The sequence below is a fragment of the Ursus arctos genome, unplaced genomic scaffold (genome assembly GCF_023065955.2).
Source record: "Ursus arctos isolate Adak ecotype North America unplaced genomic scaffold, UrsArc2.0 scaffold_24, whole genome shotgun sequence".
Classification (NCBI taxonomy): Eukaryota; Metazoa; Chordata; class Mammalia; order Carnivora; family Ursidae; genus Ursus; species Ursus arctos.
Window position 1 is genome coordinate 22,239,054 of NW_026622919.1, and position 23,601 is coordinate 22,262,654.

Here is a 23,601-nt window from a genome sequence, read left to right on the forward strand (position 1 = left end):
CCTCCCTGGGCACTAGGTTGACCAGCAGGCCCATCCTTACCCCTACTCTGGCTGTAGCTCCTGTATGCTTTGCTCTTACTCTGCTTTGCTCTGCCCCTTCCTCTTGCCCCAGCATCTTGCTGGAAGTTAAGGCCAATTCCATGCTTCATTCAGCGTGGCTCTCTCACCTCTTTTTCACCTGTTTTTCTAGCCAAGCACTTGAGCTCTGTCTAGACATTGCCCTGAGGGGTCACCTTCTGCTGACTTGAGACCTTCTGGCCTCTGGAGCCTAACTTGGACTAAGCGAGCATGGGCTTTGTAGGCCTGCTAACTGCACAGCTACACAGGGCCCCACGCTCCTAATGGCCCCATGCTCTGCTGTTGTTACCTTGAAATTCTTAATAATTTTTAAACTAGGGACAAAATCTTCGTTTTTCACTGGGCCCCATAAATTATAGAACTGACTCTCTCCTGACCCTGTACTCTCCTCTCCAGGGCTGAACTTGGGTTGGGAAAGCCCAGCCACTTTCTGCTACTAATGTCTAAACTCGGACCAGTCTGGGGCTCACTTGCAGAGCCTGTCCAAATCAGCCCTCCCAAAACTTTGGCAGGTTTCATGATCAGAAAATCGAGGTGCTAATTGAGCCTAAGGAGGACCCAGTCCCTTCTGCCTGAGAGTTGCAGTGTTGTGTCCTCCTGAAGGCTTACCTGAGTCCTCCTTGAAATGAGGGTCTCTCTCCCCCCTTAGAGTGATGCTCGGGAGTGACCATTTTACAAAACCGGCACACCCTGAGCCAGGCAGGTGTCACACACAGCAGGGAAGAATGGCGGCTCTTTCCCACGTGGCAGAGCAAGAGCTGGGCGGGACAGGGACAGGGACAGGGACAGGTATGGCGTGATCCAGTGGCTGACGTCAGACATGAGTAGATTCTGCTGTGCCACGAAATAGTCGTATAACCTTCAACAAGCCACTTCATCTCCTTGAGCCTCTTTTTTTAATGCCAAAGCTCATTGTGTTAGTTAGGGTAACTGCTATAACTAATTGTATAATGGTTCAAAAGTAACGAACGTGTCCTTTTTTTCCTCGTGGAACAGGACTGGGTGGGCTGGTGGAATGACCCTCCTCCATGCAATCGTTCAGGGACCCAGGCTAGTGGAGGTTTGGCCATCTTCAGTATGTGCCTTCTGAGATCATGCACAGGGTCATTGCCTTTCAACCCAAGGGAAAGGGAAAGGAGCATGGAGGAGCTTCCATGGGAGGTTTTTTGTTTTTTAAAGATCTTTTATTTATTTATTTGACACAGAGAGGGGGAACACAAGCAGGGGGAGTGGAAGAGGGAGAAGCAGGCTTCCCACTGAGCAGGGAGCCTGATGTGGGGCTCCATATGGGGCTCGATATGGGACTCGATATGGGGCTCGATCCCAGGACCCTGGGATCATGACCTGAGCCGAAGGCAGACGCTTAACAGCTAAGCCACCCAGGCGCCCCACATGGGAGGTTTTTATGGGACAGCCCAGGGACAGCATGTCCCCCTTCAACTCACATTGTATTGGCTGGACCTGAGCCGCGGCCATGTCTAACCGCAAGGGAGGCTGGGAAATGTAGTCTGGTGTCTGAGCTCCTGTTTGTGTGTGAACTGGAGGTAATAATGGCTTCCATGCCCGGGAGTTTTGGTGAGGATTAAATAAGGTAATGAAAGTGGAGGGCTGCCCGTGGCACCTGGCGTACAGTAAGCGCTCAGTACAAGAGAATGCTTCAGCTGGCGGTGCTGAGTCACAGGATTCTGTCCTTGCTCCAGCGTGGTCTGTCTTCTCATCCACTAGTTGGATGAAGATGTATAGGCCTGCTGATAAGATTTGCTAGTGACACAGCGCTTTGAGGGGGAGCAAATCTGTTGGATGGTAGAACCGTGATTCTAAAGTTGTTTCCACCTGGACTGTTGAGCTGAAATCCAGCAGATGGGATTTGACAAAGATGTATGGAAACTCCTGCATGTGGGTCAGGAATGTCAGTGACTCAAGTCACAGAATCGAGATCACTTACCAGGGCAGCCATACCTTCTTTTGCTTATCCATTCATTCACTCCACAATTATTTACCAGACATCTACTCTGCTCCAGGCACCGGGCCAGGTGCCGGCACTTGGAGACAAATCCAGAAGACATGGTCCCTGCCTGCCAGAAGCTACACAGCCCAGCTTGCAAGAGCTCTGAGGGTTTGTGAGGCAGGAAGCAGACCCCCAACCCCAAGTGTAGGGAGTTCCCATTGAGACCTGAGGGAGGAGTGGGAATTAGTCACCCATGTGCGGGTATGTGTGCAGGTGTGTGAGTGTGTGTGTGTAAATGGAGTGTTCTAGGCAGAGGAAGTGGCGTTATAAAGGCCCAGAGAGGGCAGCACACACAAGGACCTTGGAGAAGTGGACATTTCTAAACAGAAGCAAGCCAGATGAGCACAGGGGATGTGGCTGGAGGGAAATGAAGAGCAGCCCCCAGGGACTGACCCTTTACCACCCTTTTCCCATCTGCATTGGCTCATTTATTTATTTATTTTTAAGATTTTATTTATTTATTTGTGTGTGAGAGAGAGCGAGAGAGAGAGAGCACGAGCAGGGACAGAGGCAGATGGAGAGGGAGAAGCAGGCTCCTCTCTGAGCAGGGAGCCCAACGGGGAGCTCGATCCCAGGACCCTAGGATCATGACCTGAGCCGAAGGCAGACACTTAACCATCTGAGCCACCCAGGCGCCCCTGCATTGGCTCATTTAATCATCACCATGGCCCCTGGAGGGAGGAGCTCTTACTACTCCCATTTTTTGGGTGAGGAGGTTGCAGCCCAGACATAGTAGGTAACTTGTCCAAGAGCTCTCTGCTGGGAGGGGCAGAGCTGGGATTGGAATTTGGATCTGTCTGACTCTAGAGCCAAAGTTTCACCCACTACCCTCATGCCCTTCTTCGCTTGGAGTTTAGCCTCAGGGTTAGGGTTCAACACAGGGGCTGGGGGATGACTTGGTGTGACTTACCTTTTAGAAAGATGTGGGGTTTAAAACGGCACAAGCTCAGCATAAACCCTCTGACAATCAAAAGCAGTTTTGTCCTCAAGGAAAGAGGCTGAGTGTCTGGATAGTTGAGAAAGGGAAGAGACCTTGGAGGGGCTCAGGCAGCTGCCTGCAGTTCCCTGAAAGACCCGCCAGGTTCTCTGCTGCTTCCTTGGCAGAATGAGAACCGGAGAATGCAAGTTACAGGGAAAGAGAGTTGGGAGGATGTTGCTGAGGACCAGAACTTCGATGGTGCCGGGGAGGGTGACGCGGGGGGGGGGGGGGGGGGGGGGGCGGGGGCAGACCCAGGGCACCTGTGAGGGAACGCGTCGGAAGTCTCATCTCTGGGGCTTGGCATTTCTGATTTCATTTGGGCAGGTAGCCTGGTGGATGGCTTTTAATTTTGATCTGACCGGTGGCCTGATTTCTTGCCATTTGCCCAATTTCAGGGGGCTGGGCTGGGGCCAGAGAGGCTGAGAGGGTGTCTCTCTCGTTGCAGTGACCTGGAGAAGTCGGTGGAGAAGATCCAGCGGGATGTGTCGCACAACCACCGGCTGGTGCCCGGACCAGAGCTGGAGGAGAAGGCGCTGGTGCTGAAGCAGCTTGGGGAGACGCTGACCGAGCTCAAGGGTGAGCCCCGAGGCGAGGAGGCGAGCGTGTGGCACGTGGTCCAGGGTGGGAGTCCCTGCTGCACGCCCACCGCCACCGCCAGGCGGTGCCCTCCCTGCTGCCCCTCCTCCCTAATCCTTGGAGCTGCTCCCTCCACAGCTCACTCCTTCTGGTCCCCCTCAGCTCACTTCCCAGGCCTGCAGAGCAAGATGAGGGTGGTGCTGCGTGTGGAGGTGGAGGCCGTGAAGTTCCTGAAGGAGGAGCCGCAGCGCCTGGACGGGCTCCTCAAACGCTGCCGCGGGGTCACAGACATGCTGGCCCAGATCCGAAGGTCTCTCCCTCCCTGACCGCTTCTCTCCTCCCTCCGCTTTCCCAGGAGGTCACCCGCTGGGCATAGATCGATAGATCAGCCCGACCCCTTACCCTCTAGAGGTCACTGATGTACCAACCGGATCTGTACTTCCGCTCTGGCCTGTGACCCCTGGCACGGTGTAGGCTTGGCTCTCCCTTACGCTGGATGCAGTCACTGCTCCCCAGACCCCCTCCATCTGTCCTGCCAGATCCCCGAGCCCTCGTCACACCCCTGCCTCCCCCAGGCCAGGCTTGCCTTGCATGGGGCCGCCACCGGGTGGGCCTCACAGCTCCTCCTTACTCTCCCAACCCCAGGCAAGTGGACGAGGGGGTGTGGCCACCCCCCCAACAACCTCCTGACTCAGTCCCCCAAGAAGGTGACGGCTGAGACGGACTTCAACAAGAGCCTGGACTTCGAGATGCCACCCCCCAGCCCTCCACTGAACCTCCACGAGCTGAGTGGGCCGGCCGAGGGAGCGCCTCCTACTCCCAAGGGGGGTAACCCCACCAAAGGCCCGGATGCCGCTGGCAAGAGAAGCGCGGACAAGGCTGTGTCTGTTGAGGTGCTGGGCCTGGGACGGGGGTGCATGAGCTCGGCTCGCACGTTTTTACCGCCATCCCAGACTGGGAAGTGCCAACACGTGGGTACTTCTTCCTGGGGGAGGAGGAAGTCTGAGAGACGCGTTGATGGTACCATGAGTTCTGCCAGACAGAAAAACATTTTATAAAACGATAACAATCAAGGCAGTGTGATGCTGGCCTAAGAATAGACTATGTGGTCAATGAAACAGAATAGAATGTTCCAAAACAGGACTAAGTATTATCAAGAGAGTAGTATACAATGATGATGGCATTCCGGACTCACAGGGAAAGCGTGGAACACTCAAGAAGTCTGGGGGTGCCCTGGGGGCTGGGCCAAACTTCCTTCTCCATTCCTGGCATATGTGGCTGGGGGAAGGGGCCGTGGCCGCTGCTTGCGTGCTGACTCCCATTCCTCCTCTCCAGGCTGCCGAGCGGGACTGGGAGGAGAAGCGGGCAGCCCTGACCCAGTACAGCACCAAGGACATCAACCGGTTGCTGGAGGAGACGCAGGCGGAGCTGCTGAAGGCCATCCCTGACCTGGACTGTGCGAGCAAGGCCCACCCAGGCCTGGCCCCCACCCCTGACCACAAGCCTCCCAAGGTCCCTCACGGCCAGAAGGCAGCCCCTCGAACCGAGCCCAGTGGAAGGAGGGGCTCAGGTATGGGGGCGGGTAGGGGACTGGTGAAGGGCCCAGGGGAGGGGAGCCCCATCTTCAGGAGCTCTCAGGTTGATGGTGGAGGCACCCGGGCATGAGAATCTCTGCGGTCGAACAGCTGGGGAGGGGAGGTCCTGGGACGTCAGCAGCCTGACCCTCAGCTGCTGTAGGGAGACCCAGAGGACAGGGTGGAGCTGGACTCCACCCGGGGCTTTTCCCACTGCCCTGACTGCGGCTGAGAGGCCCACACAGGAGGAGGAGCAAGCCCCGGCCAAGAGTCGCCACCTGCTCGGTGTGACCAGGCATGCGCTCTGACCCAGGCCGTGCGAGACGGGTGTGGGTGCTGGTCCTCATGGACATGGTTTTTGGAACCCCCCGCACCCACAAGCCTGTGAGCTCATAGGGGAGGCAGAAATACGGCCAGAAATAGCAGTCATCATTCCTTCATTGATTCATTTCTGCCATCTAGGTTTGTTAAGCACCTGCTGGGTGCTGGGTGCTAGGTGCTGGGGAAAAGAAGACAAGACACTACTTGTTTTCAAGGAGCTTAAAATTTAGCGGGGGTGTCATACTAGCAGTTTTGCTTACCAAGCACATGTTATGTGACAGGAACTACTCCAGATGCTTTCTGCACGTTCATCCTTACCATTCTGCAGCAACCCCAGGGCTCAGATACAGTCGTTATTCCCATTTTGCAGAGGAGGACGCTGAGGCTCAGCATAGCGAAGGGATCCGTGCCAGGCCCTGCTCAGTGTGTAAACCGGACACGGGATGCGGGGGCTAACCAGCGGTGGGCTGCAGTCCTACAGGAGGCCCTGGGAGGGCGGGGAGGGCTTCCCACGACAGGTCACTTCCCCTTGGAGTCTTGAAAACAAGGAGGCCCTTTCCCTGGACAGTGAGAGAGGGCATCTCAGGGAGAGGCAAGGGCACAGGCACACACCTGCAGGGGTGTGGAGGCCAGGAAGGAGCAAATGGAGCTCGAGCTGAAACGCTGGCAGGCGTGGAACATGCTGGACCAAGGGGCTCGGACATGGCTTGGGCTCATGGGAAGCCACTGGGGCTCAAAGGCAGAGGGCTGTCGGGTGTGAGTGACTTTCCTGTAGGTTGCCCTGGAAACCGCCCCTGCCCCTGGAGAAACAGGGGCAGGGAGAACCTGGTGGGTGGCGTCAGGCTCTGGCAAGTGTAACCGCTGTCTCTTGCTGGAGAAGAGAGGAAGACGGGTGCGGAGCCGCAGCTGAGGGGCAGGGTGGGAAGAGATGGATGGATTAGGGCAGCGCTTCTCAAGCTTGAATGTGTGCGTGAAATCACTGGGAGATCTGTCGAAATGTGGGTTCTGGTTCAGCAGCGTGGGGAGGCCTAAGCTGCCGCATTTCTAACAAGCTCCCAGATGCTGCCGGGGCTGCTGTACCCACACTTTGGGTACACTAAGAGGGGTGCTGGGCCAGTGTTCCGTGGGGAGGTGAGAGAGACGGACGAGGGGCCTGGGTCTTCTCCCTGAGCTTTCCTCACCCCTCCTCCCCGGAGGAGGAAGCAGGGTTTCTCCCCCGGGTGCTGGGGCTCCAAGGTTAAGGGTCCGCTGAGCCCCAGTCCCTTGGCCGCCCACAGATGAGCTGACAGTGCCTCGGTACCGCACGGAGAAGCCCTCCAAGTCGCCCCCACCACCCCCGCCCCGCCGGAGCTTCCCCTCTTCCCACGGCCTCACCACCACGCGCACCGGAGAGGTGGTGGTCACCAGCAAGAAGGATTCGGCCTTCATCAAGGTACTGACCCCACCTTGGGCAGCGGGGTACCCGATGTGACCTCTGAAGACCCTCTGGGGCGGAAGAAGAGAAGGAGGCTGGGGAAGGGTGACTCTTACTGGGGCTTGGGCTTCCGCCGTGGGAAGGGGGCTGCCTCGCAGGGGACGGAAGAAGTGCAAGATGAGGAGCCGAGGCAGAAAGCGGCCTGGCGCTGATGGGGCGTAGGAGGTGAGCTGGTGCTGCAGGGGGACAGAGCCTGGTCTTGATGGGGGCCTGGGCCTTGCAGAAGGCCGAGTCCGAGGAGCTGGAGGTACAGAAGCCCCAGGTGAAGCTGCGCCGCACCGTGTCCGAGGTGGCCCGGCCGGCCTCCACACCACCCATCATGGCCTCGGCCATCAAAGATGAGGACGACGAGGACCGCATCATCGCCGAGCTAGAGGTGGGTCAGGGGCATGTCTGGTCCCTGAGTCCTCAGCCAGGCCCCTCCGTTTCCCCAGCAAACTGACCCTGGGGTGTGGGGTGGTGGGGAGCAGTGACTGGGCTCCTGGGCTCCTGCCGAGGGCTGGTCTGTACTGGAACCCGTCCTTCTGGCCTCGATTTCTCCACCACTGTAAAATGGGGGGAGGAGGTCTAAAGTCCCTCTTTGCAGGGTTGAGTGTTTTTTATTGTAGTCTCTGAGACCCCCACAGGGTCTGCCCCGAGACGCCCTAGGCTCTGACAAACCCGTCCCTGAATTCTGAGAACAGAGTGCTTTAACACCCTGATCCCCAAGTACCCTGAGCTCCCCGCCCCGTGCTGTGAGTCACCCGTACTCAAGTGTTCGCACCCCCCCCCCCCAAGTGGCTGGAGACCCTGACTACCTAGGCCTCTGGAGGAGGAGACAAGACGGAGGGCAGAGTGGCCAGTAAGCGTGGTGAGGGGCCAAGGAGTAAGGCTGGGGTCCCTCCCTGTGGGCCATAGGCCAGCACCCCTGTCTTCCCTGTGCCCCCTTCTCCAAACCTGCCCCCACCTTCTGCTCCCCAGGTGTTTGAGAGAAGTTCAGTGTCTTCCCTCCCCCCCACGCCCCGTCGCCAGCCGATCCCCACCTTGCTGGCACCCCAGGACCTGGGGCCCCCTGGGGGCTCAGCCCAGGGCCCCACATGGAAGGTAACGGGCTGCCCCCACCTCTCACGGCTCTCTCTCTGCCTGTGCCTCCACACCTTCCTCTCCTCACCTCTCACGCTAACCCACTAACACGCCAGTCACCTCCCCAAGTCCCACCACTGCCACAGCCTCGCCTGCCTGGACTCACCCCCTCCCCGGCTCCAAGGACAGGCGCATAACCCTTCCGGCCTTCTGGAGATTCTAGCAATCTGGTACCCGGCGGCCTCCCCCCCGTGGCCGCATTTTTCTTACAGGCTTGATTGTGAGCTGGGCAGTTGTTCCAGGCTGCGGCCAGAGTTTAGGTCTGACCCAGAGCCTGGGTTTTGTCTCGGTCCAAGACCAGAGCTTGGACCCTGATCACTACATGACTTGAGGTCCAACTCAAAACCGGACTTCGTCCTGAGCTCTTGCCCAGTCCCTGCTCTCCAACCCCCTCCTCTGCCACTGGGGCCTGGTGGGGCTCTCCCACTAGAATCTATGCCTTGCACTGGGGGCCAGGACACCCCAGGAGAAAGGCTCATTTACAGCCTCCTTCTCTCCCATGGCCCCAGTGGTCAGGGAACTTGGAGTAGAAGAAAGCCATGCCCTTCCTTGGCTGCTGGTTCTGTCTTTCAGCACTGGGAAGTTCTGCCTTCTCTCTAACTTCAGTCCTTGCTGCTGTCCTGCTGCACTTATTTTCTCTTTATCTTTCCTTGGGAATGTTGGGGTGGACCTGCTGTCTGCACCCCCAGGGGACTGCACTCGGGGAGGGGAAGCTGGGGGAGGTGGTCTGGGAAACTTTCCCTCTTCCCAGTCAGGTTGGGTCAGGAGAACCTCTGCTCTGGGGAGGGCAGCCTCCCACACTCACGTGCTCACCGCTTCGTCTGGTTCTCTTTGGCCCACCGTGGGCTCGGTGCTGGCCGCCACCTAATTTCTGGCCTGCTCGTGGCTTGTGGCGCTTTGATTCCTTGGCCAGGGCCGGGGAGCAGACAGGTGGACAAAACCATCTGCTGGGCCAAGGATGGGCACAGAGCAGTCCGAGGAGCCGTCTGGGGATGAGCAGTGTGCAAGGGGTGCCCCCCAGGCTGGCCGTGCCCTTGGCATTTTGGCCCACTGCACCCAGCCCCTGCCTCTCTCTGGCCTCTGGGAGCCAGTCCTGGAGGGGTCCAGTGGGCAAAGCCTCTCTGCTGGCCTTCTGGGCTGGCTTACGCCCTGCATCCTGAGATGCCATCGGGCCGCGGAGCCGGGCAGGCGTGGGTCGCCTCTCTGCTTTCCCAGTCTGCACCCCCCACCTCCATCCAGGTAAGCAGGTGGCAGGGCGGGGTGGGCTGCCTTGGGAGAGGGGCTTGAGGTCCCTGGAATATTCCCCCATGGCTCCTTTTAGTGGAAAGAGCACTGGACTTGGAGTCAGACTGCCTGGGTTCAAATCCTGGCTCTGCCACTAGCTAGCTGTGGGTAAGTGACCTTGGGAGAAGCACATGACACCCCCCTGGATTTGCTCATCTGTCAAGTGGGGACCATAGGAGCAGTCGCCATGTCGTGGGTGATAGTAAGGACTCACGATGAAAGCGTATATGACAGAGCTTGGCACGAGACTCTGCTGGTCTGAATTAGACCGGAATTCACTCGAGCTGGGGGGCTGTGAGTGGGGGCCCCCCAAAGCCGGACCAGGCGATGCTCACACAGAAGCCAAACTCTAGCAGCCGAGGGACGTGAGCCCCTCCCCTCGAGGCTGTGAAGCCCTTGGGTAAGCTCCAGAAGGAGGGGCGAGGGGGCCTGGAGTCTCTGGCCTGAGAAGAGCATGACAGCCCCAGCGTCTGAGGCCAGAGACCACTCAGGTCAGTTCGACAAAGAGCTGATATTGGCTGAGTGCTTAGAATGTGCCCACGCCTGCGTAAGCGCACTGAATTCTCCACCAACTCCGTGCTATTGTTACCTCATTGCACAGATGGGCAGACTCCTGGGAGTGCCCATGGCCCTGCTCCCAGAGCTTAACGCGGGCAGTGGGAGGCAGACCTATGTCTGTGCTTCCCGGGAAACCGGTGTCTCTGCCAGAAAGTGGGGGACCATAGTGTGGGGTGGGAAGGGGCCTGAGTTCTAGTCCCAGCTGTGCCTCTGACTTGCTGAATAAACTCAGTCACCCCCCGCCTCAGTTTCCCCATCTGTGCAAGGAAGCGGCTGGGCTCACCTGTGTCTAAACCCCCATCCCAGCTCAGGGCATTCGGTTTGCAGGGATCAGACTCTCCCTCACCTCTCTTCTCCCCGCAGGCTGCCCCAAGCCCCAGGGCCTTCTGTGTCCCCCGGATCATCTTGACAGAGTGTACCCCCAACCCTCCCTCCCCACCAGAGGCCAGGCCTGAGGAAGCCAGTCCCAGGACAACCCCCACCCCGCGCCCCTGGAGCCTGGCTGGCGGTGGGAGGGGCTGCGATGGTGCCTGGGCCCCACCAGAGGTAATGGCCAAGGCTTCCCAGCCCAGGAGCAGCTTGGCGCCCGAGAAGGAAGGGACAGCTCTGAAGAGACTGGGGATGGAGAGCAGGACCCCAGCGGAAGGAAGACCGGGGGCCCCCTGCCCTTGGGGACCAGCCCCCGATGGGACTCAGGAGTCCCCCACTGTGGAGACCCACCCAGAGAAGACCCCCAAGGACACCGGACAGGATGCCCAACCCCGCAGCCGGGAGCCCAGGGGCCAGTCTGCCGCAGGCCCAGGCTGCACAGTGAGAGGCGCCGCTGCCCAGCGGAGGGACAGCCTGGAGGAGACACTCCGGGAGCTGGAGGCCACCCTGAGCCAGATGGGCACGGCCCTCACCGCGGGACCCTCTGGCAGCCCCCCACCCCTGCCACCCAGTCCCCAGGTGGCTGCCTCCTCCCCTGGCTCGTTCTCCTGCCTTTGTGCTCCAGTCTCTTGGTCCTCAGAGCTGGAGGGAGCTGGGGGGCTGCAGGCGCACCTCGCCAGCCCCCTCCTTCCAATGGCCTTCTCTCAGCTCCTGCCAGCCTCCTGGGAGCCGGCGCCGGGTGAGGTTTGCAGGCAGAGCCCCGGGAGGCTGGGAAGCTGGCCTACCCAGGGATCAGCCCAAGCAGCCCTGGCAGGGACCGGTCCTCTCCCCTCTGCTCTGTATCTGTAAACCAACCAATAAAGTTCTGTCCTCCTTTTCCGTCCCCACACTCCCCTCCCCCTCTCCTGTCTGAGTCTCTTTGCCTCTGTTGTTTCTCTGTCTGCACCTCTGAATCCCCAGAGTCCTTCTGGGCAGGATGGTACCTGGGTGGTTCAGAGGAGCTGGGCTTGTCCGTCTCTAGGGAGACTTCACCCCCATCCTGCCATTCAGAGGAAGATGCGGGTCCCACTCTGCCATTTTAAAGATCCTCCTCAAATCTCAGGCATGCTCTGGGAGACTCAGAAAAGGGTACCTCAGCAGGAGTGGGGGTGATGGCAGCCACTCTCTCTTTAGAAGTGGCTCCCCCAGGAGGGTACCTGCTGCCCCTGGGCTACTCAAGGGAACCACCAAAGAGCTCTCGCTGGGGAACTGCTGGGAACCTGGCCGGGGGACCCCTTAACCCTGGCCTCAGAGAGCGGACCTGGGTCCTGGCTAGGGATGTGGCGGCAGGGAGGTGCAAAGGTCTCCGGGTCTCACAGAGCCCCCTGAGGCGGTCCCACGCCCAGAGACCCCACCCAGCGCCTGGGATGCCTGTGGGATCCCACCTCCAATCCCCACCCTGTTCCTCTTCCTGCAGAGCGGCGGTGGCAGCGTGCCACCCATGAAGGTGGTGACTCCAGGGGCCTCCCGGCTGAAGGCGGTCCAGGGCCAGGCGGGCAGCCCCGACAAAGGCAAGCACGGCAAGCAGAGGGCGGAGTACATGAGGATCCAGGCCCAGCAGCAGGTAGGTGTGGCCCCGTGGGGGGCGGGGCTCGGCCCCTCCAGGCCCCTCCCCTTCCCTTTCCCCGGGGTTCTGAGTGCTCCGCGGCGAGCGGGGCGTCTCCTGCCAGCACTCCCGAGGCCACCTTCCTGCCAGCTGCCCAGAGGCCTCGTCCCCGCCAGGAAGGCCCCAGCGGCCCCCTGAGCCATCTTTTCCCTCCTCCTTCCAACCCCAGCACTCTGGATCTGGTTTAGAACATCTATTTTCAATCAGGCCACTCCCTCACCTGGCAGAGAAGGCCCTCTCCCCAGCTGCTCCTGGGAGCCCTCAGGTCCCCCCAAGGCCCGGCCTGCCCTGGGGTGAGGGAGGGGCTTCGATGTCCGTTTGTCTTCCTGCCTCAGCTCTGCTCTGCTTCCTCTCCCTGCTCTCAGCCCCCTGCTATCTTGGGGGGGGGTACCCCATTGTCATCAATCCTCCCTCTTGGTCCTCAGGCCATTTCCCAGCTGAGGGAGAAACCAATTTTGCATCTGCTTTTCAGTGTTTGGGCTTTGGTGGGTTCCACTGATGTCACTGGGGAGAGGGAGAAGTACTGTGGCCCCCAGGGGGGTGGGGACGGCAGGGGTGCTGTACCCTCTTTCAGATGTCGTCATCGGGCCTGGGGCCGGTCTGTAGAATTGACAGCCCCACCCGTGGGTGTTTCTGTCCTGTGACCCACTGTGTGGCCTGGTCAGAAGGTGCAGGGTGGTCCCTGGGCCTAGATACTGAGAGAGAACTTCCGCGCCCTCATTTGGTTCAGGAAGTATTTCTGAGCAGCTCCTGCGTGCCAGGCCTGTTGGGGGTGCTGGGGTGGGCGTGGGCACTGTGAAATGTCTAGATGCTGTGACCTGAAGAAGGTTCTAGGTTCTGAGGCAGGAGGTTACAGATGGCAAGTCCAGCTCCCTTCTTTACAGAGGAAGGGACAGTTCAGAGAAGGGAAGGGGCTTCCCGAAGGCACACAGCAAGGTGACATCAGAGCCAGGACAGGACCTGGGAATCATAGAGCCCTTCCCACCCCACAGTCCTGCGACAACCCTGGGCTGCTGGTTTCCTGGAGGGACCCGTGGAGGCGGGCCATCCAGGACTCACCTGCCCCTGACCAGCCTTCCTTCCCAGCTCCCCGCGGGCCCACCATCTTCCTCATGAGGCCCCAGACACAGCATGCAAATCCCACCCCAGCTCCTTGTCCTGCCTCCACAGTGCCCGAGTTCCCCTCGTCCTGTCCAGACTGGTCTGTCCTTCGTCTCCAGAATAGCGGCTGACATGCGCGGGGCGCTCCCTTGTGCAGGACACACACGTTCTCCCGTTTCCCCTTCACCACAGCACTCTGAGGAATCCCCACTCGACAGATGGGGAAACTGAGGCTTTACCCACGGTCATGCAGCTGGCAAGGGGTGCGGCAGGGTTGGCCTCCAGACTGCCCGATCCCCCTCCCCCCTACACACCTTGCCTTCAGCCTCTCCAGTAACTGCTCTGCTGTCTGTCACCCTGACTGCCCGTCCTGGGGCACCCAGCGCCCCTGTCACCTCTGTGGCCTCCGTGCCCCCCCCCACCATTCGGTCCCCAGCCCACTTGGTCTTTCCTCCATCCTCCCGCCAGGGCTAGGCCTCCCTCAGGCCCCCAGCGCGCACGTGTGCGCGCGTGCGCGTGCACACACACACACACACACACACACACACACACAGGCATGCTGTGTAGGCCCTCCCTTCCTCTCCTCCCTGGCCAGCCCTCACCCTGACCCTCCTGACTCCTTGCTGGGCGTCTCTCCTCTGCACGCCTCCTCACCTCGCTGTGACCGCTGTGACCGCTTCCTCCCGGGCCTCTCTGCTCCCCATACCACACACTCCTCTCCCAGGGCACCAGGTGCCATCTACCCCTGCCCCGGGGCTCTGTTCTGAGCCCAAGCCTGCCCCTCAGAAAATGTCACCCACCCCAGGGGCCTCCACCCACACTGGGGGGTCTCCCTCACCACCTACGGTACACAGTACTCCCCCCGCCCCGCCCCCCCCCCCAGGCCCACAGGCCTGGCTGTGCCTCTCGCTTTCACTTTCTGGTAGCCTTTCATTACAAAGCACCTTGTCCCTAACAAAGGAATGTCTGTTCCTTGTGGACCTTTCTAAAGATGCAGGATGAAAACCACCCGATGCCTCATTACCTAAATGCATGCCCTTCTAGGATCTCCCTGTCACTTCTGTCACCTCTAACCTATTTTCCCAGACCTGTGGGCTGGGGACAGATGTGAGGAAATTGCAGATTTGATTATGTCATTCCCCCAACTTCAAACCCATGCCCACGGCTCTCCGCCAGGGGAGAAAATCCAAAGTCCTTCACCTGCTGCCCAAGGCACTTCCACGACCAGCTTGGGCTCCTTCCTCCCGGTTCTCCTGGCGCCCTCTGTCCCACACCCTCCGTTGGCTGCAGCCACTCTGGGTCACCCGGCCCTCTGTCCTCTGGGCCTGAACACCGCTCCCTGTCAGCTCAGGCTGGGAACTTGGTTAAGTCCTCTGCCTTCTGCTGCCTCTTCCCTCATCTGTACGATAGAGACAAAAACCCAGCAGCAGGTTTCGGAGGTCACATCACACCAGGTGTGGGAAGGAACTGGGAACGCCCCCAAGTGCCCTGTGAAGGACGGTCCCCTTCGTCCTTGGTCGTTGTCCTTTGGTATGCTTGTCAGCGCCGAGGGCTGGCCTTTCTCTCATCACGTGGTTCTAACACTTGGGGCTCCAAGCTGCCTTTGACAATGACTGGGAAGGAGCATGAAAGTGCCAGGGCCAGAGACACCAAAAAGGGGGAGAAAAGAGTTCTGAGATGGGGCTGCAACAGTGCCTTATACTCCAGAGAAATCAGAGGAAACAATTGAACAAAAGCCCGTGGATGTCATGCTCAAGACCCAGGGCTGGGATGGTAGCCAGATTCCCAGGGGTGCAAGGACCCGGGGCCTGCTGCAGATGGGAAACCACGGACCCCTCCTCTTCTACTAGGGCTAGGAAATCTGGTCCATCTCCTCAGAGGGTCCTGCGGTCCCGTCATCCCACCTCCCCGCCCCCCGCATGGCTGCCTTCCCTCCCGGGGGTCCCAGGCCCACAGATCGGGTTAGGAGCAGGAGAACCTTTCCCAGAGGCCCCTAACTGCTCTCCCCTCTCTTCCTGTTGCCCCATTCCTGAATCAGTCACTGGCAAGGAGAACGGAATTGCTCGAATTGGTTAGATTGCTGGAGACCCAGCCCACCCTTGGGCTGGGGGAAAGGCCCACCTCTCCTGACAGACCAGGGCTGATTCAGGCAGGATTTTGGTTGGAAGGAGGGCGTGTGGGCAGCAGAGGAAGTGGCCCTGGGAGTGGCCCTGGAAGAGGCACCAACAGGGTCTGCCACAACAGGGTGACCTGTCCCTGTGTGGAGATGTGTGTCACAGTGGGGAGGGGCGGGGCAGTGTGCTCCGGGCTCCAGGCGTCAAGCCACTGCCAGACCCTGACCTGCAGGAAGAGTAGGGGTGCAGGGCTTAGCCGGCTAGGCCCCGCTAACCGTTCCAGGCCCCCTGCCCGGCTGAAAGTTGGAGGTTTCTGCCTTGCTGCAAAGGGGACGGGTCTGCTTCTCTGGACGTACTTGGAAGTGACAGGAGAGGGCTGGTGGGTGAAACGAAGTGACAGAAAGCTCCAGAGACGGCAGTTGTGTTACCTGAGAACTTCCGCATCACGAGACAGGGCACTGGGCACGGTGGGCGTGTGCTCCCTCAGCTTCAGGAGAGGGGACTTTACCTGTTGCTTCGGCCAGTCCTGGGAGGGAAGGGGGCTGAGGGGGCAAACAGGGGCTCACAGAGCAGCCACAAGCCGTCTGGGTCTCCGTGAGGAAGGAGTGGGGCCGGGGGTCCACGCAGGCCGCTGGCCGCTTCAGCAGCTGCTATGGAAAGGCCCTGCACTGGCTGTGGGAGAAAGGGGCCATCGCCTGGGTGAGGACAAGTCACCTGAGTGAATACAGGAGTCAGGTGGCCGCACAAGCTGGGAGGCGGTTGTTCCAAAGACTAAAGCTCAGAATAGACTGGGGCTCTTGACAAACACTAAAGGGGAGGAAGACAAAAAGCTTTTAACTAGAGAGATGGGTCGAGAACAAAGAGGACAGCCAGGAGGGAATCAGCAGCGGGCTTGGGTCGGGGTGAGATGTAAGGAGACAAGCAGGGGCTCCCCCCCCCCCCCCCGCCCCCGCCTTTGGGAGCAAGAACTTTGAATGGAAAGGCTGGGAGGGGAGGGGCAGGCCAAGCCCAGGGCTAGTGCCTGGGAGGAAGTGAGGAGGCTGTCTCTGGGCCCAGGTACCGCCCCTCCCCCCGGGAGCAGCGTCCCCCCCCCCCCCCTGCCTGGCACATGCCCCTGGGCAAAGGACTGAGTGAGAATCCAAGGACCTTGTGGCCCCAGCCCTGGAGCCTCTGTGTGTGAACAGCTGCAGGAAAGAGGGGAGGGGTTAGAAGACCCACACGGGGAACTCTTGCCTTGATTTTCATAGAGGGAAAGGGTGGACTGTGCTAGATGAGTCCCTGCGCGTGTGGAAGACGACGTGGGGGCCGTGAACTGCAGCGGCGAGTTCACGGTCAGCCCGTCAGGCTGCCCGAGGTCTCCTTGTTGCCCTCGCTGGCTGCTGGAGGAGGCGCCGCGTGCCTTCCCCACTGCGAGGCTTCCAATAGAGCCCAGCGAGCCCCCGGCCAGCCGCGGGGGGGGGGGGGGGGCTCGCTGGGCAGTGGGAAGGGGAGCCACCCTACGCAGACCCTGCTGCGGGAGGTGGTGTGATGAGCCCGGCGCAGTTTCCAGCCACCCCCTTCGTTCCTTTCTTTTTTTATCAAGCCCGATCCCTTATCCCCCTAGTAGCTTTGCAAGGAAGGGGGGGGGGCAGTGGCTGCGACAGAGAGAAACCCAGTCCGTGCAGCCCAACCCAGTGGCGCTCAAAGCGAAGTGTGCAGCCGGGTCGCCTAGGGTGCCTGCCCAAAACGCAGCTGCCTGAGCCTGAGCCAGAGAGAGATTCTGGAGCAGGGCCCTGGACTCCGCATTTGCGACACCTCCTCCTCTCGCTCGAGGTGAGGCAGATGGCTCTGGAACCCGTATGGACACAGCGAGTCTGCTGGGGGTGGGAGCAGGCGCGGCTATTTCTAACTAGCAGGGCTGCCCCGTGCGTGCGTGCGTGCGTGCGTGTGGCGCGCGTCAGGAGGGAGTAACCCGCATCGCCCACGACCCCCACACAAGGAGCAGCTGGAAGCTGGGAGAACACTTGTGGGGGAGGCAGCGGGGCTTCCTGCCTTGGGCCAGGGGCTGGATGCAGTGAGTGCCTTTTCCTCCAGCTTGGGGGTGGGGCGGGGTGCGGGGGGGGGGGGGTTTCTTTAGAGAAGTGCCCCCCACCCCCCCAGGACCAGCTTGCCCCACATGGTCCCCATAAGCCCTTCTGCTTAGGATCAGCCTCCTGTAGAGGTCAGAAGAGGCCCTGGCCACCTCCCAGCTGGGGCCACGCCCCGCCCCGCACTCCTGTGGCAGCTAATCTCTTACTTCTCCCTCCCCTCCCCTGTCCTCCCCACTCCCATCTTCCTGTCCACCTGTCCTGGGTGGGGCCTCCCTTGTGCTTCTCTGGTCTCTCTCCTCCACCTGCTCTCTTTCCTGTCAGTAACCCAGGTCCCCAAGGCTTTGGGTCCAGCCCAATACCCACCCCCCTGCCCCATCCTGCACCCCCACTGTGGCCCCCTCCTCCCCATCTCGGGGGATCACTCTCTCCAGATGCCCCTCTAGCTTCTTCCTTTTGCAGTTAATTTTCTCTTGGATTTGTGGAGGTTTTCCATTTTTTAAACTTCGGCTGGGGGCCTGCATGAAGGTTCTCCCTTCCTCTCTCTGATCCCTGACTCCTGTTTTTGTTCCAGGCCACTAAACCATCTAAAGAGATGAGCGGGTCAAATGAGACCTCGAGCCCAGTCTCAGAAAAGCCCTCGGCTTCCAGAACCTCTATCCCTGTATTGACTTCCTTTGGGGCGAGGAATTCTTCCATCTCCTTCTAGAAGCCCCCTCCCACCTCCACCTCAGCCTGTCCCCCCTTCTCACCCCCCCCCATTTCTCTCCCTGCTCTTCTTCCCTTCATCTCTGCCCTACCCCCACCCTATTTTCTGGGCCCTCCAAAGGGTTTGCCACAGGTGTGGCCCTCCTCAGCTCTCCACACCCATCCCTTGTTGGTGTTTTTGGTTTTTTTAAATGATTTACTTTTAATTGTCTTTTTTTTTAAACGACACTGTAAAACTAAAAACCAAAACACACCACCTTCCCTTGATGTCCTGTTCCCAAATGGCCCACCTCCTGTCCTCCTCCCTCCCTCTTCTCTTTACCCACGCTTCCTCCCACATCCATCCCAAAGCCCCTGCACCCTATGCTCCCCTCCCGAGAGCACTCCAAACAAACTCTGAGCCACGGAGACTTGGAGCGGCAAGACACCCCTCTCCCCTTCCTCGGAAACCTTCCTGGAGGACAATCGGACGTTGGAGCCACCCCACTGTCAGGCCGGCAGGGAGACTCTGGCCCTGGAGGCGCCCCAGTGGCGCAGCCTCGCGGAGACTGAAGTCTGCTGCTCCTCTCCCTTCTGCTCATGCCCCTGCGGGCCTGGAGTCCAGACAGATGGGTCGGGGAGGGAGGCCAGGGTTGGGGGGGGGCCTGGGAGCAGGTGTCAGGCCTTGCAATCTGTGGGTCCTGGAGAGGAGTTGGCTTCCCGGGATGCCCTTCTTGTGCTGAAAGCCGCCTGGCCTGTGCCGAGCGAGGAGCGGGCCCTTCTGGACGCTGGGGCTGTGGGCAGTGGGCTGGTCAGCCAGCCCGACGCCGGGATCACTTCTCCAGAAGCAGCCCCGAGGAGGGCTATTTGGTACTTTCGGTTTCCTAATTTAGCACTTTAAATGATATTAACTTATTTAATGGGGGTAGGGTGGGCAAGAATGAAGGGCCTAGAAAACTAGATTTGGGGGCCTGGAGGGTGGGAAGGGTCTGGTTGTGAGGGAATTGGGGGGAACAGAGAGGAACTGATGGGGGGCAGTGAGGACAGCTCTGATCCAAAGGTCAAGCGACTTGACCTTTAAGCATCGTCTTTGAAATTTGAGGTTTTTCAGGGAAGGGGTGAGATGATTTTTAAATGGGGAGCTGGTGACCTCTGGTGAGGTCCTCGAGGGTCCCTGAGGCCTGACTGGCCAGCCAGCGCCCCTAGACCCGACCTGCGGACAACTGCCTTACAGAGGCTGTGGCAGCCATGCCTTTGACCAGGTCCCGAGAAGGGGAGGAAGACCAGTTTTGGTTCTCAGCCCCGGCCCCCCCAAGGGCACAGTGAGGGGCTGGCAGGGGGTTATGTGGGTGGGGGGCTGAGGAGGCAGATAGAGGAGGGCCCCTGGGGAGCAGGATTCCTATTTGGAGCACAAAGTGGGATAAGCACGGGGGAGGGTTTGGGAGTGGTCTCCCTGCGTAAGCACAGAAAGAGGGCGCCGTGGAAGGGGAAGAACCTAGTCCCTGGGGCCTGGCTGGAAGGTCAGTGTTTGGGGAGAGCCAGGGGAGCTGTTGAGGGTTGGGGAGGGAAGGGAGACTGGGGTTGTGTTTCTTCATTTCTTTTTGTTTTGTTTTGTTTTGTTTTTGTTGGTTCATCCTTGTTTTCTAGCTTTGGATCATTTTTGTACAAAGGCAAGCAGGCCTTTTTGAAAAATAACAAAAGAAGAGGAAAAAAAAAATCCCTCCTGAAAAAAAAAAAAACCCTTGGAAAATAAGAAAAAAAAAAAGGACCTCATAAATGATGCAATTACTTTTAATTGCAGGCAACTCTTTACATTTAAGTGAAGTGTCTTAACATTTTATATTGTTTTAAAAATATATTTACATATTATATATATATAATATACGTAATATAAATATATATAAATATTTAAAAAAGAAAAAAAAAAAAAAACCACGGCACTCTCTCCCTGGCCGCTGTTTGGCGGGGGAGGGGGGCTGGAGGATGGGCACATCGGCCTGGCTTCTGTGGTCCAGTGAAATGGTTTGGTTTGATTTGGCTGTACAGAGACCCCCTGATTGGGAGGGGAGGGGGGAGTGGTGCCCCCTCCTCCCTCCACTCCATTACTCTTTGCTTGCTACTTTTCGCTTGCCCCCACCCTCAGCCCTGTGACCTGAATGTGTGCCCCGCCGTCTTTGTCCTGAGTTGAATGTCCCTTTGTGGGGGGAGGAGGAGGAGTCTGTCCACGCGGGGCAGACGGAGGGAGCCGTGGGCCGCACCCTACCCGCCCACGTAGCGCCCAGTGGGATTTGCATCTTTCTTTCCCTTTGGTTCCTGCACATTTCCGGGCTGAGAGGCGTTCGTGTGGCGTTGTGCGCAGCCGGTGTGCGTGTGCGCGCTGGCCCGGGTCCACCTGCCCGCGTGTGGACGGAAGCGTGTGCGTGCACAGGCGCGACCTTCCACACGCGCGTGCGGGGAGGCCTGCGCACCCGGTGCCTGCTGCGTGCTGGGGCCCGGGCGCGTGCCCGCCCGCATGCCGGTACCGAGGCGCTGTGCGCGTGAGAAGGTGTGTCCTGTGTGTGCGTGCAGACGTGCGTGGCTGCGAGAGGCTGGTATGCGTGCAAGCTGCATATGCGTGGACAGAGGGCGGTACGTGGAGGTGCATGTGACCTGTGTGTGCGGGTGTGTGCGTGTGCACAGGTGTGTAGACCCAGGCGTGTGGGAGTGCCTGCGTGTGCGTTCCATCGACCCTGCACCCCTGGCTTTGGCTCCCCTCCCGCGTTCCCGCCCCCGGCCGCCTCAAAGCCCGCAGCACGTCAGTGCCCCCCAGCTGCATGCCCCTCGCTGCTCTGTCCACCAGTGTGTGCTTGACCAAGAGAAAACTAAGCCGTCGGGGGATCCCTGTCCCTGGTCCCCCCGCCCCCGCCCACTGTGCTGTGTTACTCGCATGGGGGGTTCCTCTCCCGCCCCTTCCACAATAGGCCGTTTCCCCAGGAGCCTCTGGGCCCAAGGCTCGGAGAGGGGGCCTAGGTGGGGGCTCCCCCGGGCTGAGCCCCGGCTCCGCACCCCGCCCCGTCCACCCCGTAGGGCCCGTGTTGGTGTAGCAGTGATGGCTTCTGTGGATATTCTGTGACCTCTGTCAGTGTAACTTGACAATTTCTAAATGGAAAAGGGTTGCTGTGTTTTCTCTGTCTCTCTTTTTTAATGTCCTTTTTCTTCTCACTTCCCTGCTCTCTTTCCTTTCTGGTTTTTCTAGCCGAGTGTTTGGGGCTTAAATAAAACTTGTTTCTTTTTCCTCTCCTGGATCTCCTTTCCATAGGCTGCTGTCTCATTATTTCTCCCTTCACCCTGGCAGGGGCTGGGTTGGACGGGGCGGAGACGGGGAATCTCTGGCGGGTAACTGCCCTGCAGCTTCACGGGCAGGGCCTGGAAGAAGAGGGGCAGGAACAGGGACCCCTCGGGCTGCTGCGGCCCCAAGGGCCCAAGAGAACCCACATCATCCAGGACCCTGGAGAGGAACAGCACGGACTCGCCCCCCACTAGGCGCGTGAGGTCGCTGTGAGCAGTACTTACAGGACGTTAGTGTTAGGTGTCGTGCTCCGCGTCCTACAACTAGTAAGATGCAGAGTCCGGACCGGAATCCAGCTCGGCCTCACCCCAAACCCAGTGCTTTCCCCCCAAACCAAGGAAGGTCTGAAAACCCCGTGTCAGCCTTCCCCTACAGGCCAGTAACCTCTCTAGAGACAGAGGCCGAGGACGGCTCACTGTCGGGGAGGAATGTGCCCTCCAAGGGCCTCCCACTCCTGCCCGTCGCCGTGCAGCCCTTCAGACCCTCCACCCGCCAGACCTCATCCCTACGTTCTTTTTAAAATGGGGGCGGGTCTTGCCTTCTCGCATCCTAGTCCCAGAAAGCAGGGAAAGTGGCCAAAACCCCCTGCATCTTCTAGAACCACCCCATTCACTGACAGTTCAAGATCAAGTAACAAATGGGACCATCAGCTGCATGCCGGGAATTACGCCAGGCCCTCCATTCACCCTTCAAATGCTGCCCGCATGTCTACTTGACCTCCCTGGGCCTGAGGCTCAGCATGTGGCGGGAGGGCCAGCCAGCACACAACCGGGACACCTGAGCCACATCGTGACCGATGGTGAACCCCAGGGACGCAGGTTGTGACTGTCATGTGGGCCCCTCAGAGGGGGTGACCAGTCCTGAGGTCACGTTCGAGTGGCCACGTGGCGGCTGGTGGCTGAGTGTTGCAGGCAGAAGGCCCTGAGGTGGGTTCTGGAAGATGGATGAAATCCACACAGAGTGAGGAGGGGAAGGGGTGCGGGCCACGAGGCCAGCGGGGCGGGCAGAAGCCCCGTCATAGGCGCCCCATCTGGCGGGCTGTGGTAAGGAAGGTGGATTTCTTCTCGGAGCCGTGGAAGTCGATCGGAGGCCTTTAAGTAAGAGAGCGACGTGACCGGACACTATTTCAGAAGTGACCTCGGGCTGCGCTATGGAGAAAAGATGGGGGGCAAGGGGCAGGAGGGCAGGGCCGTCAGTTAGAGGCGGGTGCAGGTGCTACCGGCCTGGACTCACGCAAGCTGACCATCCTCTGGCTGAGGGAGGGGAAACTGAGTCTCAGCGTCTTTGTGGGTCTGAGCTGACAGAGCCAGAATTCAAACCCAAGACTTACCCCTCCCAAAAGCCACGCTTTCTTAGTGCTTTACGATACTCCTCACTTCCACTAAGTGTCTCTTGAACCCTGACGACGTGGCCTGTGGGGATCATCAGCTCCCTTTCACTGATGGGGCAGACTGGGCCAAGCAAGGGTTTGACTGGCCGGCCTCAGAGTCCGATCCTCACTGGGAAGAGGGAAGAGACTGCTTCACCCACAGAAACCTGGGGAAGCCCTCGTCTTCTCCCTCACTGTCTGCACATCTCTGAGCCCCCAGGCATTTTCTTCCTCTCTGGTCTCCGAGTGGCTTAAGCATTCCAGAGTTCACGACTCTTGGTGCGGGGCCTTGGGCTCGAGGCCACCATGCCCACTGGTGGACGACAGGCTCCCTTGACACCCACTGATGCGGACTGATGGACAGTACACATAATGACACCTGGCGGGAAGCTCCATCCCATATCCCCCTGGTCACCATCCCAGAAATTTAACTGAAAATCCCCAGATTTTCTCTGCTTTAGCTCAGGCCGCTATCATGGTGGTTCTACCTGCCCAGGCCAGAACGGCAAGGAAAAAATCCCCATTCCTCTTAGTTCAACTCGAATAGATGGGGAGTTTTCTCAAAGAAATGTTTTTCACATGGGGCGCTTGTCTGGCTGCCGGTAGAGCATGTGACTCTTGATCTCGGGGTTGTAAGTTCGAGCCCCACACTGAGTATAGAGATTATTTAAAAATAAAATCTTAAAAAAAAAAGACATGTTTCTCATGAAAGAAATGTCTATCCTTATGCCAGCACTGCTCTGTTTTGACTGGTAGTTAAGTTTTAAACCTGGGAGCTTGTAATCCTGTCTTCTTCTTCAAAACTGTTTGGCTGTTCTGGGTTCCTTGCGTTTCCATAGGAATTTTTAGATAAGCTTGTCAATTTTGCCAAAAAGACAAAAAATCAGATTTTAACACAAATTGTGTTGAGGGGCTCCTGGGTGGCTTAGTCGTTAAGCGTCTGCCTTC

The 23,601-nt window shown here is 59.1% G+C and overlaps 1 protein-coding gene across 1 annotated transcript in view; it reads left to right on the forward strand.

Moving 5' to 3' along the window:
* The window catches only part of SRCIN1 (SRC kinase signaling inhibitor 1), a 64,728-nt gene extending 45,856 nt beyond the window's left edge, over nucleotides 1-18,872 (forward strand). The window contains 9 exon segments of the mRNA XM_057318196.1: nucleotides 3,511-3,641; nucleotides 3,804-3,951; nucleotides 4,287-4,311; nucleotides 4,313-4,534; nucleotides 4,977-5,211; nucleotides 6,814-6,968; nucleotides 7,234-7,386; nucleotides 11,800-11,946; nucleotides 17,844-18,872. Coding sequence (XP_057174179.1) covers nucleotides 3,511-3,641; nucleotides 3,804-3,951; nucleotides 4,287-4,311; nucleotides 4,313-4,534; nucleotides 4,977-5,211; nucleotides 6,814-6,968; nucleotides 7,234-7,386; nucleotides 11,800-11,946; nucleotides 17,844-17,978 — 1,351 coding nt within the window. The 3' untranslated portion in view covers nucleotides 17,979-18,872.
* The last annotated feature ends 4,729 nt before the right edge of the window (nucleotides 18,873-23,601 follow it).